General features: G+C 37.8%; 1 protein-coding gene and 2 long non-coding RNA genes across 4 annotated transcripts in view; 2 read left to right on the top strand and 1 right to left on the bottom strand.

Annotated features, from left to right (window-relative positions):
• Positions 1-16314, top strand: part of LOC108358930 (uncharacterized) — a 24701-nt gene extending 8387 nt beyond the window's left edge. Inside the window, exon 3 of the long non-coding RNA XR_001846854.1 lies at positions 16154-16314. This is a non-coding gene — a long non-coding RNA (uncharacterized LOC108358930). The remainder of the gene's footprint in view (positions 1-16153) is intronic.
• crp (transcription factor cropped) overlaps positions 1-21295 on the bottom strand; it is a 70087-nt gene that overhangs the window by 25057 nt on the left and 23735 nt on the right. For both annotated transcript variants that reach the window (XR_001846850.1, XM_017610459.1), the window contains exon 2: positions 9991-10309. Coding sequence is in view for 1 of the 2 variants with exons in the window: in XM_017610459.1 (XP_017465948.1) it covers positions 9991-10309 (319 nt within the window). In the remaining variant the exon portion in view is untranslated. The remainder of the gene's footprint in view (positions 1-9990; positions 10310-21295) is intronic.
• LOC108358929 (uncharacterized) lies at positions 3922-10483 on the top strand. The gene is made up of 3 exons (XR_001846853.1): positions 3922-4187; positions 6213-6216; positions 10474-10483. It is a non-coding gene; the product is annotated as an uncharacterized LOC108358929 (long non-coding RNA).

The raw sequence follows: 21295 nt of genomic DNA on the forward strand, positions 1-21295 counted from the left end.
TAATATTTACCAGTGTTCGACGAAAATTAGTGGGTGGGTCAGCTAGCAATTTTCTCGGAAACCGAGTGAGCACTTAAATTAATTTTGGAGGCCCTAAATCGCACCTAAATTGCACCTAATTCCTGAGTAATTTTTATTATTTTTTGGAGAAGTGGGTCAGCTAGTGTGACGGACGTATTCCATATGGTATTACAGCGCCACTATTCTTGGTCTATGTGTGAGGAGGATTCGGCTCTTTATTCGTTTCAATTTAAAGTAAAAAATTTTACTTTACATACCGATTTTATTTTAAACGCTATTTTTGTATTGGCCAGCGCAAAAGATCTTATTAGGCGCCGCGAAGCAAGCGGGCATTGGCTAGTGTATGTATATATGAACCGCTCAGGAACAATTTACTACAAGAGCGTGCAATTGCTGCCTTATGCCAATGTCATCGACATCATCGGTAACATAAACAGCGAAGTCTGTTCTGCCTTTTCCAAGTTGGATAAGGAAGCAAAGCGTATGGGTCTGGTGGTGAACGAGGACAAGACGAAATAACTCCAGTCTTCAAACATTTTTCAGTGTCCGCGTCCGTTTATCGGAAAGTCCGTGTATGGAAGAGCATTTTGTATGGGAAAAAAACAAAAATTGTTCGTTCCCAAGAATGTGTCCGCTTATTAGAGCGTCCGTGTAAGAGAGCTTTCACTGTATACGTTTTTGTGCAGTATGTTTATTTGTACATATAAGCATATAAAGCACATTTAACTGGTTGAATCATAAATTTTTTATAAATTTGATGTTATCATAGAACTCATAAAAACATATTTTTGCTTGTATGTGTTGTTGGCCGCTGTAACCAAATGTTTAAAGGTGCGTTCCACCACTCCGAATGACCTGGGTTCGAGCCCTAGTCAAAGCAATATCGCAAAAACATATAAAAAAAAAATATTCCGACGAATTGATAAATATAATGTTTGGATACTGTTATTCTGCAAACAACAAACTGTTTGTTTATGCAGAGTTGCGAAACATTGCAACCATATACATTGCATATTTTAAATATTCAATATAACAATTTTTCTGAATTTTCCCTTTTAAAAACACCAATGGTAACCAAAAACAAACGAAGCACCAAGTTTGTTTCTGATGCGCGGATTGCTCTAGCGATACGTTTCCATAACTTTTGGGATGCGTTTAGGGAAAGTATACATTGTCAATATTTTGTAGTTCAGCGTTATGGAACATTATACTTTGTACGTATGCAAAGCAATTGCCGTTTTGGAAGTCAGCCGTTTTTTTAACCGACTTCCAAAAAAGGAGGAGGTTATCAGTTCGTCGGAATATTTTTTTATTTTTTTTTTGTATGTATGTTACCGCATAACTTTGGACCACCTGCGTCAACCGATTTCGATAATTCTTTTTGCATCGGAAAGGTAGTGTCTCAGAGGTGGTCCCATACTAATCTGGTTAAGATCCGATCAGTGGATCATGATATATATATATATATATATATATATTTGTTTTATATGAGAGTTGAAGTCGGTTTTTTTTGCTAAAAATTATTTGTCTTAACAGCGGTCGCCCCTCGGCAGGCAATGGCAAACATCGGAGTGTATTTCGAAGGCGGCGTAAAACTGTAAGGCCCTCCATTTTTGTAACAGCATCAAGACGCACACCACAAGTTTGAGAAGTGCGGCCAAACACTTAGGTGTAAGCGCCAAAATATTATTATGTATTATTATTATAATATTCCGCATTTTTGGAAAGATTAGTGAAATTACGAAATTTGTTCATGAAAAATTAACAACCGTATTTTTGGCGAGAGATATAATTACCACCCTTTAAAAGAAAATTTAGTCTCTGGATTACCTGTGTGGAAAAGAAAAGCATTTAATGTTTCCCACCTTTTTACAACTTTCTACAAGAAACGCGATGAATTGCCAAATGAAATGTGAAATGTCATAATTGGGCACTTGGCAAATCTCCTGAAATCTTTGTCAGATTATTTTTGGGATGGTAGTAGTAATAATATCGATTGGGTACAAAATCACGAAGCATGCATAGATCTTCAGAGTACTTCGATATTGAAACACACATTTGAATCTGTGTCTCTGAACGAATTTTGGGTTAGTGTTAGGAGTGAATACCATGAAGTCGCTGAAAAGGCTATCTTTACTTTGCTTCCTTCTGTCACAATGTATCGTTGTTGAACAGGGTTTTAGCTTACACTTATACAAAAAACAAATACAGGTCGAAATTGGATGATGCCCCATAAATGCGCATACAGGTTTCAGACTATTTTTAGCAAAGTTTTTATTCGTATTTAAATTGCATACAGGTTTCAGACTATTTTTAGCAAAGTTTTTATTCGTATTTAAATTGCACTGCCTTTGATTTTTTAGTAATTTCATGTAAGGGTTCCATCATCTCAAACGTTTGGGAACCCCTGGTCTAACCGCTTATTATTGAATCATATGTAAAAGTGGCATTCGATTGACCAGTGGGAGCGAGAGGGAGAAAATAGAGCGTCAAAATGTGTGTAGTTGGTGTTAGAAGAAATGTAGTGCATACACTTGCCTGCATATACATACATATCTGCGCACGCCTATTCTTTTTAAAATATTCGCAATGTTTTGCACCCTAAATATTTTTTTGTTATATTTTTACAAAAATATGGTTCATGATATAAACAAAACCATATATGTAAATAAAAGTTTCAAATTTAATACAAAATTAAAGATATATCAACGAATTTTCATCAAAAACAGTTTTGCAAAACCAAGTTTTAAAATTTTTCCCCGCCTAGCGCCAAAGCTCCTCCCTTCTTAATCTTTAACTGTGGACAAGGCATCTCACAGTCTTTTACGCTCCTGTCGAAGAAGACTGAAATTGCTGTGTGGTAATTTTGATACAATTTTTTGGTCCGTTTACAACAAAAATTTATTATTTATTTAATTTTTATTGGATTTTTTTTGCTATAAACTGCATATGCGTCAGAAATTAATTTTTTGACCTTTTTTTCGGCCGGCAGGGTGTTGTAACCCCTTAAGTAAACAATTTCATAGAAACATGTGTTGGGCGGGAAAAGTTAGATGTAGTGTATTGTTTCACGACAAAGTGTTCGTTGTAGCCGAAAATAGCTTTTTCTTCAGTGCATACTTATTCATATTCGTTCAACGACAAGCATTCACGGCTGATATCATTTTCGCTCTTTATACAAATATGTGAATGTACATACATATGTATGTGCATAAATTCATTCTCACAAATGTATAAACACATATGTACAGTGAATGTATACACGTAGTGCAGTGGTATGTTTGCTTGCCGACTTCTGTTTTTAATTCGTTTGTGAAAACAGCTGATTTACCGCCACGATTATTTGTGCATACATATATGCCATACACAGATATATGAACAAACATACATACATACATACATATGTATAAAAGTGCCTAAGTGTGTGCACTTTCATTTATACATTCCACATAGCACTAGATACATATAGTATATACACATGCATATACATCCATATGTAACTATATGCATGCACATGAAATCAGCTGTTTCTGTAAAACGATCGTGAGTTCACAGTTGTTTTTTTCCAGTTTCTCTTTTGGCATTACTTCTTATCGAACTTTGGACATGTCTCGCATACAAATTTCTCCGTCGGCGTTGTAAGCGAACTTTGTTTCTACATTTAATAACCGTCATCGATTCGCCAACAGTTAGCAAGTGGCGAAACGAACAAACTCAATGAGGTACAGCCAAACTCGCTAACGTCTATCCGTGCTAGCTACCTTTGTTGTTGCTTTCACATGCAAAATTCTTCTTTAAGCGACCGGAACTCAAACATAGCGAGCGAGAAGTGGCGAATCGATGACGGCTAATAAAACATTAGCACGGATAGACGATAGCGAGTTTGGTTGTACCTCATTGTGTTCGTTCGTTTCGCCACTCGCTAACTGTTGGCGAATCGATGACGGCTATTGTAACTGCGCAGGTGTTATCTAATCTAAAATTGGCGAGATGTAAAAAAATGGCATTGTTTGCGAAGGTGGTCCATGGATGCTTTCTTAAAGCTTAAACAGACGGCAGCGTTGATCCGGATTAACTCGGACTTAATTCGGATCAACCGCAGTTAACTCCCGAGTTGATCCGGATCAACACTGCCGTCTGTTTATGCTTTTACGTCGCTTACATCAGTTGGCCTTAATGCGCTGCTTAAGATCGAAGAAGTCTTTTACGCATATAGTATTTATTGCAACTGTTTCTGTTTTGTCTGTAAGAAAATAACGATTTAAATTGAAATAAATATTGGGTTAGACTGGCGTAAACTTGTTTCACTTGATATTTTTCCAAACGAAAACATTTTAATTCCAACATGGTAGAGCTTTCAAAATTTCTGCCCAAATACTAATAGCCAATTTCACAACGAATTCAAATGGAAAATTATTTTTTATTTTCTGTCAATTTCCATATTAAATTCAACAAATTTAAATCATTTTTCACTTAAATTGCTTTCGTGAAATTGGTTGTAAAATTCTCATGGAGTAAGGTTTGGGCTTTGGGGCGGATGCCTCAACACCTCTAAGCCCAGGTCACTCACTATGGTCTATCATTGTCGTGATGCAGGACAGCACTATAATCGCATAAGCTGTTGACAGGGAAGGGTCATGCCACTGGTTTGGCCTAGTTCAGGCGGCTAATAATGAACTATTTATTTATTTGTAATTGTCGCATGGGACTCACTATTTGAACCCGTAATCATTCGTTTAAAAAATTTCGGGATTTCACTTCAGCAGCGATTAACGTATGGCACGGAACCTTACGACGCACATTGTTATTTAGGCGGAAAAAATAAAATTTTTGGAATATTCAATTTTTATATTTGAATGGTTTAGCCCAACAAGTGATATTTGAATAAGAAAATTTCTTTATAGCTTTGTACGAAATTGGCAGTTTTATACAAAATAAAAGCAACAAAAGTCAGAAGAATTTTACTGCACCTGATTCGAGATTTTTGTTCAATTAAGCAATTGTTTTTCTTTTAACTTTTGCTTTTGTTGTTTTTGTTATAGGTTCATATGAAAATATAGCACTTACTAAACAAAATAGAGAAAAAATCAAGGCAATAGACCAAATATTTTAACAGTGTAAGCAGCCAAAAATGACACTTTATAAATGCTAACTTTGACACTTTTGATGGACAAAAACTGTTTCCTTCGTCTTTTTTCAACTTCTTACTATAAAAAAATTAATGAACGGAATATTTTCTGTCGATTTGTGAAAAAAAAAATTTGGTCATATTTGCGACTATTAACGTAACCTTAATTTTTGAGATTTTTTTTGTGTAGGGTGTTGTGCTTTTTCTTCCATATAAAAATAGGTTTTAATCATGCGTTATTTACATCTCAGAAACCGATAAAATTAAATATTAATAAAACGTTTGAAAAACAATAAGCACACATTTCATATCCACTGGCATAGCGCTTTCTAAAAAAATTATTATCCTTAAATCATATAAAACATATTTCAATAACCAACATGAATTCGCTTTTAATATCGGAAAACAGATGCTCCGGTTGTGTTCAATATAAAAATAAATTGTGTGTATTCGTTGTATGGAAGCAAATGGGACAAAAAATCTAAAAAATCAACCGTGATTTTTAGCCATTTGAAACTTTACTTTATTCTACTAGAGTTCAAATTAAATAACCAGTAATTTTTAAGCAAAAAACACAGCCGACTTCAATTCTCATATAAAATTTTAGGAGTACCGTTGATTTCTTCATTATCCAAAGATCGGTTCTAAACCAAATTAGTATGGGACCACCCTTGATGTACCACCATTCCGATAAAAAATAAGAATTATCGAAATCGGTTCGTGGTTCAAATTTATGCGGTAACATACATAAAAAAATATTCCGACGAATTGATAACCTTCTCCATTTTTAAGTCGGTTAAAAAAATATGTTAAGACGGCTGTAATTTTTTCGACCACTGTATTTATATGAACTTCTGGATTCTCCTTTTTCGAAGTCCAATAACTCTTGTCTAAGTTTAAAAATTTTGCTATTTTTCTTCTACAGACTTTCAAACACGCTATAACAACGGCCAAGTTAATTGTAACAAGTAATTTTTAGCAAAAAAAAACCGACTTCAACTCCCATATAAAATATATATATATATATATATATCTCATGATCCACTGATCGGATCTCAACCAGATTAGTATGGGACCACCTCTGAGACACTACCTTTTCGATGCAAAAAGAATTATCGAAATCGGTTGACGTGGTCTAAAGTTATGCGGTAACATACATAAAAAAAAAAAAAAAAAAAAAATATATATATATTCCGACGAACTGATAACCTCCTCCTTTTTTTGGAAGTCGGTTAAAAAGAGAAATTTAACTTCCTAAAACAAATATAATTTGTGCAGTTGCCTTGGCTAAAAAACACAAAAACTTGATATACTATACAAAAACCTCATCCTCTTTACGTGGTTTTATTTATTTATTTTCTATTTTTTTCGTATATTTGTTAGTGTTAAAAACGGGATCAGATAATGACACGGCTGTTCAACAAGTCGTAACAGAATTGTTGAATGAACAGACCTCATGCAATGAAAGCATGGAAATACTCAATACTGGTTTCTCCGATTTTATTTACACGGATTATTTACCACTCCCTAAAAGATATTATAAACGGTTTATATTTAAATTTTTTTAATTGTATAATTGTTGAACAATTTTTAACCGACTTCAAAAAAAGGAGTAGGTTATCAATTCGTCGGAATGAATATATAGTTTTTTTATGTACGTTACCGCATAACTTTGGACCACGTCAACCTATTTCGATAATTCTTTTTGCATCGGAAAGGTAGAGTCTCACAGGTGGTCCCTTAAAAATTACTTGTTTTCTGTACGTGTCTCATTATGTGCCTTTAACCGCGTAATAAGCGCTATGTTGAATATCGTCATCGTCAGTAAAAGTGACGATAGGGCCATCGTCAGCCATGTTACTGATGCGCTGACGATCGTCGACGATGACGATGACGATATTCAGCATAGGGCCGATTGGTTTTTCTAAGGGGAACTTTTCTTTCGATAGTGACGGATTTTAATCTTCATTTAAATTCAACTGCAGGCGAGGAGATTATGCAAAAAGTTGGTATCGCTTTGTCGAGTTTTCAATTGTAAAAAATATCAACCAGAGGACAAGTTAGCTAGTGTAAAAAATATATAACATTTATCTACATACTTACATACATATGTATATGATTTGTGAAAAAAAACAAGCAATTCATACACACATACATCACATCAGCTACCAATTTTGTAAAATTTTACTCGCATTCATACTACTATTTACTACATATTTGTTATATACGAACTATTTATCTAAGCGGTTATTGAACTTTTGACCTTTCCCAGATGCTGCCTCGGACGTATGTGTGTTCCACACATACATATACAGAGGTATGTTTTGTATTGTGCGTATGCATGCCGATGGGTGTACTATATAATAATTTCACCGGGAAAGATGCTGAGCTTAAATGCATGTGACAAAAAGCACAAAATCCCAGCAATAACAAAATCAGCAGCATTCAAGGGATAGTATTGCATCATGCAATTTGTTGAGGTATTTCAAAATTTCGTCTACAAGTAGCAAGCAGTTGCATGCGTTCGATATTTAGTACATGTACGCAGTACATATTTTTTTTCATATGTAAATATGTATATACAATGTACATTCGTATGTGCATACATACATACATAATTGTATAGGGTCAAAGCTTCGCACAGCTTACATCACAGATGCTTTCCAACGATATTGACTGCGCGCTCGATGACAAAGCTGCAGCTTTTACAAGTGTGCCGCAAAATGCTTCTGGAAAATAATATCGATCCGCTTTCCAGCAACCCTCAAACTGTGTGTGCTCCTTAGAAATGCAGAGTCGTACTTTTAGTGTTCATGTATGCACATATGTTTAAACACATCCACGGTTTATGCTAGTCTGTTGCTCTAAGAGCATCACCATCAGTATGCACACACACGAAAAATAAAGTATATTTACCGGCTGTCTTCACATGCTTGAAAATCACGCTTGCGTTCTGCTTTTTTCTCTCACAAGCGGGATAGTTTTGTTGATTGGACATTTGGCAGCACACTTTTTCATTTGTAAAATGTCGCCAAAAAATAAGGTTACAGCTTTTCAGGCTAAATTTGTATTTTCTACTAAAATAAACGATGTTTCTACTCTGAAGAATTCTGCGAAATGAGAAAATACCTGTCAAATAACAAAAATTATAGTTGAAAGCATGCGAGATCTCGCAAACCGCTCGGTATGTGAGAAAAAGTATGCTTCGTACTTTTTGCGGTCTACAGAGTGGGATGATCTCGCATGCGTCGTCACGCAAGCGATATTTTCCAGCACGTGAAGACGGCCGGTTAGGCACCTAAAACGGGTGACTGACAACTAGGGTGATTAAGGTTTTTCGAGACCGGTTTCCACAGTATTTTTTTGGAAATCTATATACGGTTTTTTTTTTTTTTGAAATATGGATTTTCGAATATCGAATAAACCGAATTTTTTGATAGAACAAGCCGGATTTTTCATTTGATCCAAATCTTGACCTCTGAATAAAACTTTTAGGTTTTGCAAGCTTTGCGGTTCAAGGGAAGTCAAGCTCCTAATTAGTTTCAAATTGATATCCTGAGTTATTTGGGGATGAACAGTATATCATATTTGATTCCAATAAACGAATGCTTGGCGATTCAACGCTTTCTACGTGTTTGGGCGAGCTCCTCTCCGCATTCATGTTCTGCTTCTTTTTTATGGCAGAAGTACACGAAGAGGGTTGCCATTGAGTGCCAAGGGGCGGCAACTTCTTGAAAAGACCTTTGTTGATGTTGCTGCATCCAGAAAGTGAACCAGGGATCTCCCGAGTGGCAGTAGGCATCTCTAAGCTTTCGGCTGCGGTGGCAAAACCAAAAAATATCAGAAAATATGCAGTAAAGTAATAAAAAATACCAAACGTGAACTTTTCGCTGATTTTTATTTGTTTTAGTTTTGATATAAAAAAACGTTGTACTTATTTTGCTTTGCCCTTTGCTGTTAATAGTTTTATTGTATTATTTTGTCATGACTTCATACCAAGATAAGATAAAATATGTAAAATAAAACCGGTTTATGCGGTTTTTTCTTAATTTCAAAATAGGCTACCGGTTTTTTTTTTTTCAATTGCAATCTTTCAAATTAACACGAAAACCCTACTGACAACCCACCTATCACACCTACATACATTGCACACCTACAATGGGAGCACTCAGAACGGTCCGTTGTCGGTTGAAGTTTATTGGGATACAATATTCAAGCTAGGAAAATAGAATCCAACTATTTTTCTTAAAATTAAATGCACTTAGTATGCCACAAATATATGATTGTATGTACATATTTATGCACGCATAAGCAGAGCATTGGCTATACTTTCCGCCACCGCCCGTTATTGCGAGTTTGCGCAAATAGGCTCACAGCAAATTTCTGGTTATACTATTTATAAAATACAAGTACATACATACTTGTATACAGTTTGTGAAATTTTTAAATAATTTTATACCAATAACGATCTTCTTAGCTGTGTGACTAAGGTGAAATTGCCAAAAATATACGTTGACTTAAATCAAATTGCATGTATCAATCAATAGCAGCGTCTTTACTGGGAAGCCAAATGACTGTGACACCCAGGCAATAAATGTAGGACATAGCTAGGGATTTGGCGCGTACATAGACGTTGGAAATTGCATAATATATGCGTGTACATAGAAGTAGAACAGGAATTGCTAATAGGGGGCATTGCTCAATTCCACAGCATTCACAAAATGTAAATTTTTTTTTCGAAAAAAGGCGCGCATATCATGAGTACATACTTATACTTTGTATACATATACATACAATTACACATATTGTGGCATGGTTTGGTGTGGTGTGGTGTAACTTACCTTACTCAACTTGTCGCCTTCGTGGCGTGGTAGGAGCGAGCGTAAATTCTGAAAACCGGCATTGATGCTTTGCATTCGTCGTCGTTCGTTGCTATTGGCGATTTCTCGTCGCATACGTTTCTCACTCTCTAGCAGGTTTTTATTGCCGCTATTGGTGGCACTGCCGTTTGGTGTGGTGCTACCACCGCCACCACTGCCACCACTCTTTATTGATGCACTGCTCGTATTCATGCCGGAATTAGTGTGGCGCTGACGCTGTGGGATTTGCGGTTCCGCCTGATACTGAATATATTCACCTCCGGAATCTTCTAATTGTAGTCTGAAAGAGCGTAAAAAGTAAGTCATTAGATCTCGTAATGTGTATGTAAAAAAAATTGGGTACACCTCTTTTGATATACATACATCTACTACTTAGTATAGGTTTGTATGTACATACATTAGGGTGCCCATCGAAATTTTTTATTTTTTTTTTGAAGTTTCAAGACCATACAACCTAATTTTATTAGTTTTTATGGGAAATATTATTGCCTATTTTTATAGATATTTTAAAGGTCATTTAGAGGTCAGTGACCTGTCGATTTAGGTCAGAAAATTCGATTTTGTAGATTTATGAGTTTTTGAATGAGTATTTTTAATTAAATGTCAGGGATCGAATGTGATATGAGGCATTTAAAATGGTATATAATAATCTATTGTCGGACTTAGCTTTTTGGGATTTTTTATCGAGTAAAATAAAAAAAACGTATTTCTTTTAATTTTTTAAATTTTGGCCATCGATAATTTCCAAAATTTCAAAATATGTTACTATCTAAAATTAAATCTAATTTTAAATAAACTGATATCTCAATTATTGCAATCTTATAAAAATTGTCGAAGTTAGGCGACTTTTCTTAAATACGTCCCTGAATTTATATTTTTTATGTAGCGGACTTTCAGATTATTTGAGCAGTGTGGCTAAGGAATTCATCAATATTTATTAAAAAAATGTCATGTAAGTGTATCCCAAAAACTACTTGACCGATCTCAACTAAGGTTTCTTAAGCGCCATATTGGAAATTTTTGAAATCGGACAAAAACCACGGCCGGTTCTACGTACCGGAATGACTCGGGTTTTACCCGACCAAGGGCTGTTGTTTCGGCGATCTAACCCCTTAAGTCGGCGAAATCCATCAAACGTTGCTCGATTCTAGGGCTACACCTTCTCCGCACCCTTCTGCTCAGGGCTGGCATAGAGTTAAACCCAGGGCCAGAAATCTACACCTGCTGCGTATGCCAGAGACGACTGCATACAAACTCCACCTCGGTCAGGTGCAATGCCTGTGACGGGTGGAGTAACCTCCGTAACTGCTCGGGCCTACGTACGCACCGGCAATGGACCACGTCGTTCATGGCCACATGCTGTGCGAACCGAACGGCAAACCACCACCCGCCTGGGCAGCACACAATCAACACACCCACACCCCAACACAACACAACAATAGACACACAAACAAACACAATAGCACCCACACACCGCCGCCGGCAACTCCTAGTCCCTCCGAAAATCTGCTGTCAGTCCAGAATATACCGTAACGTTACATCAGTCAAGTGCAACTCTTGCCTCGGCTGGTGCCACTTTAGGGCGTGCTCAGGACTTCGCAACACGCGAGATTGGATAGTGACTATGTGGGCCCCTGCTGTGCTGCCCCATCGCATCCCTCCCCCGCGACGCCGCCAACCACCACCACAAGGCAGCACCCCCTTTTGCAGCACGTACAGCAGGGGGCCGGCAGGCAACACAACTGTTTAACACCACACATCACAATCGATCTCCCAAGGCACACAAAGGTGCTACAATTTAACTGTACCGGACTCCAGAGCAAGATCGAGATAACTGTCTTTATGGGAAGGCATGGAATATTAATAGCTGCGGTCCAAGAGACGAAGTTGCACGCCAATTCAACCCTGTTGAATTGTGCCGGATACAACGTGCACCGTCGAGATCGCGAGCGAGATAATGGTGGAGGTTTAGCGTTCATCACGCACCACACTGTGCAGTTTCGTGTCATTGAAGCAGACATCGACCGCAGGGATACCCTCCTAGAATGTCAGGGTATTGCTATCCGGTCAGGCGATGTTGAACTTGAAATATTTAACGTATACATACCCCCTACTCAGAGGTGAAAACCGTATGGTAGTTGGTGACTTTAACGCGCACCACGATCTTTGGCACTCAAGCCTGTCAAATGATCGTAGGGGAATACATCTGGCTGAGCAGATAGACGATTCGACATACTGCACAATGAACGACGACGCACCCACCAGGATTATGGGCAGCTGCTGCAGCTCACTAGATCTAACAATTGTCAGCGCTGGTCTGATAAACAGCGTATCATGGCCGACCTATGCTGACTCTAGCATCAGACCATCTGCCCATAGTCATCTCGATTGATAAACCTGCCGACTTTGCTTCCGTGGATCACCGGACTTATGTCAACTTTTCCAAAGGTGACTGGAAAGGCTTCACGGATATTACTGAGGGCGCCTTCACTGCACTACCCATACCAACCGACGTTCATGTAGGTGAACGTAAGTTCTGCTGCAGCTCCCTTCATACCAGCAGGATGTATTAAGGATCCATGTCCGAATTTTCCTGCCGAAGCGGCTGTTCTAGCTGATGAGCGCGACAACCTTCGTCAGGCCGATCCCGGAAATCCCCGTATTAGGGATCTCAATTCGGAGATTCGGCAACTTGTGAACGTACATAAGCGGAAGAAATGGGAAGAGCATCTGAAGACCTGCAACTTCGCCTCTGGTGTGAGCAAGCTTTGGTCAACCGTGAGGTCGTTGTCCAACCCGACGACGCGCGACGACAGAGTCGAGATAAACTTTGGTGACCACGCTTCGTCGGACCCGGAGAGATGCGCGAGCTATTTTAGCCGGCAGTTCATTCTGCATCCTCCGGTGGATAAAGCCAAACGTCGAGTGACCAGAAGGCTGCCAAAATGCCAAAACCTAGTGCGCCTCTTGTTTTCACCAGCGGTGTGGTAAGGGCAGCCATCGGGAAGGCGAAAGCCTACAAAGCCATTGGAGCCGAAGGAATATGCATGTTGATGCTGAAAAATTTGGGTCCTGCTACTCCCGTACCTAACGGAGGTCCTCAACCTGTCTATGACCACTCTCGTCATTCCAGACATCTGGAAAATGGGGAGAGTGGTCCCACTGCTCAAACCGGGGAAACCAGCCAACAAAGGAGAGTCTTATCGCCCGATAACTCTCCTTTCCCCGGTAGCGAAGACACTCGAGGCCCTGCTGCTCCCGTACTTCACGAACCACCTGACCCCAGCGAAGCATCAACATGGGTTCCGTAAAGTGCATAGTACAACAACAGCACTTAACGCCATAAACACTCAGATAACTCGTGGCCTAAACCGAAACCGCCCCTGTGAGAGAACTATTCTAGTAGCGTTGGACCTGTCCAAGGCGTTCGACACTGTCAGTGATTCAACGCTACTAAAAGATATAGAGGCCTCCTCACTCCCACAGGGACTCAAACGGTGGTCGGCGAATTACCTGAGTGGTCGACACTCGTCAGTTATTTTCAGAGACAAAACTAGCAAGCCACGTAAAATTAAACAGGGGGTACCACAGGGTGGTGCCCTGTCCCCGCTACTGTTTAATTATTACATATCAATGCTCAGCCACCATAGGGTGTTAATATAGTCTCGTATGCTGACGATTGTTCGATCATGGCGTCTGGAAATGGAATTGATGACTTGTGCTCGAAAGTAAACAGTTGCCTCTCCGAATTTTCTCGCTTCTTCACTGCAAGGAGCCTTGCCCTATCCCCTGCGAAATCGTCGGCAACCCTTTTCACCACCTGGACCAAGGAGGTCAGACTGCCACTGGGTATTCACGTCGATGGCCTAACAATACCGACGGTGAATAAGCCGAAAATCCTCGGGCCAAAGATAAAGAAACGTCGTTGGCAACATACAAGGCAATTGGCCGACCGGTTCTAAACTACGCAGCGCCCGTATGGCCGCCGGGGACTAGCAGGACGCAGTGGATGAAGCTACAGACCTGCCAAAACACGGCATTACGAACTGCGACAGGATGCCTCCTGATGACGCCTCAACACCACCTTTATGACGAGGCCCAGATGCTTCCATTAAAGGAGCATAACATAATACTCTGCAAGCAGTTCCTCGCTGGGAGCCACAGACGTGGCCATCCCAGCGGGCAACTGCTCGCGGAAGAGCCCTCGCCACGGCACGTCAGGAGGCATCTTTACGAACTGACAGACGAAGTCCAGAGGTATATCAAACAACTTCTGGACCCGTCAACCTACCGACAGGCCCTGAACGGCATTCACAGGGAATCAGTCTCAAGTTATGTAGACTCCCGCCATGTGAATGCCGTTCTAGGCACACAACCACCGGACGTGGACGGGACAGAACTTTGTCTGCCTCGGGAGACCCGCACTACATTAGCCCAACTTCGCTCTGGCTATTGCAGCAGGCTCAACAGCTACCTGAGCAGAATCAACGAGGATGTGCCCAACCAATTCCTGGCATTTGGAGAGTCGCCACATGACTCCCGGCACCTCTTCACATGCCCTGGGAACCCCACTCAGCTACCGCCCCTGTCCCTATGGACAGCCCCTTTGGAAGTAGCACACTTCCTGGGCCTCCCCCTAGCTGAAATAGACGACAACGTTGATGGATGAACCGCCCCGAGCGGGGCTTAGCAGCCGCTACAACAACAACAACTACTAATGTAAATGCATGCAAGTGAAATGGGTCTGCTAGCCAGTCTTCCGCCGCAGCTGCCGCGATAAGGAAGAAATTGAAAGCTTAGAGTACTATCTCTGTCGCAGCCATGCCCAGCGAGGGCTAGACGGCTCTCATTTAATTCTTTGATTTCATGGCGAACCTAAGCGCAGCAGTCACTTATGAATTCTCGCGTTCCCTTCGAGTTCTCTACTCTTGGATGCAGGCAGCCATCCCAACCTACCAACCCAGTGGGCGGGCGGCAGTCTATTATGTAATTCTTCTATCCTCTTATTGGCTCTAAAGCCTTAGAGAGGCGCCACCATTATTAGGCGTCCTTGATTATCAGCATTCTACTGATATATGTAAGCACATAAATTTAGTGTATTGTGTTATCACTTCACAGCGGTCAATGTGCAAGCCAAGCTTAATAAACAGTTTAACCAAAAAAAATTGTTTATTGCCAAACTTTCCAAATAACAATTAACTAACTTAAGTACATACTTGTATAGTTCACAGGTTGAGACTTTATAATTTCTTGTGGGAATGTGGTGACATACATACATACATACATACATACATACATATGCAAGTATGTATGCATGATGTTCAATAAACATACAATCAGTGTGTACGCAGATAGTACTTATGTACATATGTATGTATGTTACATAAGTTTTTGTTTATTTTCTCGCGCCATTCATAAATCTCAATCGATTTCGTATTCGTTAGCTCCTCGGCTGCCATCACAAATTTCATTTCGTATTGCTGACATTGGAATGCAGTTTCATTCACCTCTGTGGTTTACTACAGCACAAACTACTTTGGGCAAATACTAAGATGGCGCGACTTGCAGCATTTTTATTCAACGCTTTTGAGCTCACCTATGCTGGTATGCATGAATAATTTGTAGGTATTTATATACATACATACTCTATACCCTGCAGTAAAATTTAGAGAGAGTCTGAGAAAGCGCTAGTTCCGAACTACATATCTCAGAACTATCTCTGAACTAGTGCAAAAGGAATGCAAGGCGCGACAGTTGAAACTTGCTGTGTAAATGTGCAAATGCTCACTACTCGTACAATACGAAAGTAACTCAGCGAGATGTCCTCCGACTCAAGCATCGTTGGTCGCGAGTTCAAATTGCGGTGGAGGCAGTTGTGAGTTTTCAAATTAAATGAATTTAAATTGTTGCGTGCAGCTTACAATAATTTTTTAAAAATTAAAATATGTAACAAAAATGTAATCTGTAAAAGAAAAGAATAAACGAAAAAAATATCCAAAAATCGAGTCTTCCTTAAAAAAAACTGTCCAAAACGGAACCGACTAAAAACTAGTTGCAAAGTAATGCACTGGGCGACAATTGTCACCGCTAATGACATCGCCGTGTAAAACTAGACAGTTGAAAGCATTGCCTGGGTATTAAGCTAAAACTAGTACTGTCGGAAAAAGGTCTAGTTCTATGCTAGTTCTGAGCTAGTCAGATTTTCTGCAGGGTATGTACATACATAAACGTCAACATGACATCAACTTATGAAAGTTTATCCAAACGGTACTGTCCAAAGTTGCTATTAACCGTGAACACAGCACAAGAGCCAGTAAATCTTCGAAACTGCAAAACGACCTTAACATGTCTAAAAAAAATATATAAGTTTTTATGGAAGAACTTGGTGACGATGTGGCGAGATGAGAGATGAAATAAAGGCGTCTGCATAGACGTCACCTCATTGATGCATTCAATACCCAGCAATGCACATATGTCCTAAACAGTTCGATGAATTTTGTGTGTATATGTACATATGTATGTATGTATGTACATACATTCAGCGTCCAAAATATGCATACCCTGACGTTTTGTCGATTTTATTTACATACTTCGGTATATATATTTTCAATACCAAAAACCACAAAACCACAAAAACCAAATTTTTTAATTGCAAATGCAAAAAAAATTTCAAAAACTTGCATAAAAATTTTCAATTCGATTTCCTAGAAAAATTTTGAGTATGCACAGTTTTGTAGTCCATTAAATATTAGTATAAGTAGGTAGGTAGATAGATATGGCTGTCACTGATACGCTGGGACACACAAAGGCCACGAGTCGTTCTGCGTTTCTACCTATAAGTGGCCTGTTAGAGCACCAATCGTGTGAGATCTATCCTCCCTCTTTAGAGAGTATAAGCTTCGAGACCTTTTTTGATCCCTCCTCGGCTAAGTTCGCCGAGACACTCAACAGATCGTAGATTGCATCCATCCTTCGCGACGCGAGCTAAGTGATATACAAGTGCTTTCCCTTAAAATAAATTTTTACCACGAGTGTTGAATGAGATAGCTCTTTTCTAAGACTTTTGTGCTAGAATAACAAAAGTCTTTCGAACTATCTGGGCATTTGTCTTTCATTTGTCTTACGAAAACTTTTTACTGTCTTAGCCAGAATTGCCCTGTTAATATTAGGCGATTTCTCAAACTCAGAAAGTCAAATTCCACGTATTTGGACATTCCTTATATAGACAAATTTACTAAATGTTGGTTCACGCAAGGCAGGGTTCACGTATGTAGTTGCGGGTACACTGTACTATAAATGAAGACAATTTCTGAATTTTCGATTAAAAATTTTCAACTAGAAGGAAAATGTTTATTACCTGATTTTGTGTGATTCGGATGATTGTTCCGAATCGATTCCATATTAAACACACTTTGGTATATTTAAGTTTCCAGAAACGAGATATTTCCTGCAGGCCACAGAAAAGTGCATACATTGCAATGCATTGGTTGGTTTGGTGGGTGAGATGATGCGACAATCCGATGTGAATAGTGTTGTTACCGTCGCAATGGAATGTGGTTCTGCAACTCCACAACATTGCGAATTCTGCTGTGTATGCGCACACATGGAGGCGTTTTTTTCTTATTCTTAGTGGCATTGAGGTGGTTTGTTTTTTGTTTCTCATTCTAGGAATACTTGTGATGCAGAAAATTCGACAGTTTTGAAATTCCACAATCGTTAAAGCCAGTTTGAAATGGCAGAAGAGCTTAATAGCTAAAGCGGGGTACTAACGACAGAAACCTCTTCAAACTGAAACATATTTGTCAAACAGGTTTGTCGAGAGTAGCGCTGCAATACATTACTGCTGTTGCTTTTACCAAGCATTTGGTTGTTGGGAATAAAGTTCTCGAAATTTTTTTTAATTTTCTAGATAGCTTTTAAAACAAGCAACTTCTTATTATAATATAATAAATACTCGTTTAATGAAGTTCAACATATTTTGCGGTAAAAATGTCGACAAATAGGTCGATTTCTATACCGAAATATACACATACTTAATTATATACTGTGTACAGATTGGATACATATATAGTGTAATCGATACTAAAGCGAACAGCGGCTTTTGTTTAAATGTACGAACCTCCACGTGATCAATTCCAATTGCAGCTTTTTCGGCTCCATTTATTTCATATCAATGGTCAAACATTGACAACTCATAAACAATTTTTACGCAATTCAGTTATATGGGCAAATCTAAAAAAATAGGTACACTTTCAAAAAAAAAAAAATATTTTTTAAATTTGTGAGCACACCTATGTTTTATATATAATTTTATTCGTAATCTTTTAATAAATCGATTTATAGAAGTATAATTCATTTTAATCAAGCGCTTCAAAAGTTGGAAGAGGAATAAACATGAAATAGAAAACAAAAGAATAAGCTGGGTTCAAATTACGCTGTTCAAGTTGTAAACTTTCAGCAAAGATTTTGAAAGTCGAACTCACTTAATTAATTGGCTCCATTTTTCGAGAAAACGGCACTTGAAATTTTGATTAAATTTTAACTATTTTATAAATAACTCTCTCAGTTTTGAAGTTATTTTACTAAAATTTTGCACACAAGAGTTTTTTAATATTACCTTAATTATTTCTAAAAATTATCGAAATAGGTTCACATTAACATATAGCTCCAATACTACTGATTACTCAGATATGTGTTTTTGTGCTATAACTCTAATTTCATATCTGAATAATAAATTGTATGCGTGCTATATGTTAAATTGAACCTAAACTAAATTTTAACCTGTTTAATTGGAAAACAACGTCTCTGATCAATCAGTTGTATGGAAGCTAGATGTTTTAGTGAACCGATTTCGACGATTTTAAGGAATAATTAAGGTAATATTAAAAAACCGTTATGTGCCAAATTTTAATAAAATATCTTCAAAACCCGGGGACTTTTTTATAAAATAGTTAAAATTTAAGCAAAGTTTCAAGTACCGCTATCTCGAAAAGTGGAGCCAATAGGGTAAAACTGAGGATTGAATTTAGAAGGCTCCAATTAAGTAAGAGCAACTATCAGAACATTTGTCGAAAAAAAATTGCTTTGATACAACTCTCGAAATATTCTGACTAAAAGGAGCATCATTTAAAGTAGTAAATCGGGGTTTTTACACACTTCTAGAGGAAATTTTTTTAAGCATTTTGCAGGTATATGTAATTTTGTAAGGATTAGCAGTTATAGAAAGATTTAGATCATTTCGACGTATTTTCCAAATGTGCCTTCAATTAAGGTGTTTTCGGAATAAAAATTACGCTCAAGATCACAGAATATTTTATCTTTAAAAGATAGTTTATTCTGAAAGCACACCTCTTGCTAAGGTATCAAATGCTTCAAAACTTATACGCGATAAACCGAAAATTTTGAAAATTTTGAAATGTGGAGTTACAGACTTTGTCTTACATACTTACTACATATGAAGTGTACACATAAAAATGCCCATTTAATTTCAAATCAGAATATGGTGTCCTTCAAAAGTTATGACATAATTAAAATCTTAAAATTACATAAAAAATTCACTTGTTTTCATTATTTTTTAAATTTAAACGCCTATAATTCAAAAGTTATGCAGGAAATTGATCCAAATTTTTTTAAGGCTTCAAGTATACGTCAATGAATTATAACCAAAAGCAACCAGCTTGATTTAGCTCACAGCAGTAGTAGTGAAAATAAAGCTAAATAACACAAAGGTTACTTGTTTTTTAGATTTGCCCATATACATACTTCATAACTTCATCAGCAATTTTTTTATGTATACATATAATTCAATTTCGGAAAAAGTTTCAGTTGATTTATCAACGTTTGACCATCGATATTGGCCTGTCTTCTGCCAAATTCATTAGGGGGGTCCAAAATTTTATTAGAAAAAGTGAAGTACGAAATCTCTGTTTCTTCAGGAGACTTCCAATAATAACACCCAATTGTTTATTTTACTATTTTTTTAATACTAGCGATTTTTTTAGTGGTCCCCTATTGCATTTTTCCTGCTTTTTTTGGGGACCTATAAAAATAATTATTATTAAAAAATGGTGCAATAAACAATAGGGTATTATTCTTTTCAAGAATTATATACCATTTCTACTAAAACAAATGTTTCCCGCATAGAAACTACATAGAAAACTGTGAGTGCCTTGAGCGACCTCTAAATATTTTTTCGATTTCGAAAAAAAACAAAACGGGAATAATTTGGTGCGGTATGCAACAATCCTAAGTGATGAGAGCATTACAATTCCGACTTTACTTATTTATTTTTTATCTCCCTAATGTAGTAACTACATACTAGTGGTATACGCCGCCGAGCCACGCCGCCGCCGCCGCCGTTTTTTGTCATTTCTCACGCGGCGGCGGCGTTCGGCGCCTAAGTAATTTTGTACAAAATTTTCATGATGTATGTACATTGAATACATCGTTTGAAGGAACTAAACTCTACTTGTATAAAACACAATTTTACGAAATGAAAAGTACATTTTTAAATTAGTTTTTTTTGCATAATTTGGGACACTAGACAAGAATATGATCTCCTTTATTTTTCCAAAAATAGCGTAACTCGTAAAAAACATAGGTAAGATATTTTTCGACGAAACCGTTTATTACAGTTAAATTAGGGTCGAATACTGGTAATCTAACGATTTTTTCCCGCAGTAGACAATTCTTTTCAATACTACAACAATACTACTTTTTATACACCTAGTACAACAACAAGAAAGTTATAAAACATCAAAAATTTTAACGCCAATATCTCAGAAAGCAGTTTTAGTAGAAGCGGCCTCTTTGCATCGAACTCCTTAATTATTGGAGATAAAGTAAAGACAAGTTGATTTTTCTATGTATTTTTTAAATATTTTAAACAAACACATTTTTTGCTAATATTTACATTCCTAAGTTATTTTATTCTGGGGTCCCACATACGTATACAAGTACTAGGTGGTTGTGTGAAAATTACGTTAGCATTCCTTAGTGGGGGTCAAACCCCAAGAAGGTTTTGCGCCCTCGCATCGCAGTGTTTTCTAAACAGGGTTATGGTAAACATTAGTATTATTTTTCATTACATTCGGTTCTCCTTAGAAAAATTTGGCGCTTCATATTTTAGTGGAAATGTTAACCATCTATAAGCTATTTTTTCAACAGTGGGTCTAAAAGGCCCGTTCTGGTTCGAGTTGATGGGTTAAACTTTTGGCAAAAAAGTAGATCAACCTTGTTTTCAATGTGTAATCCGCAAAAAATCGTA

Source organism: Rhagoletis zephyria, unplaced genomic scaffold, assembly GCF_001687245.7.
Source record: "Rhagoletis zephyria isolate East Lansing unplaced genomic scaffold, Rhagoletis_zephyria_1.1 Rzeph_scaffold_00314, whole genome shotgun sequence".
Taxonomy (NCBI): domain Eukaryota; kingdom Metazoa; phylum Arthropoda; class Insecta; order Diptera; family Tephritidae; genus Rhagoletis; species Rhagoletis zephyria.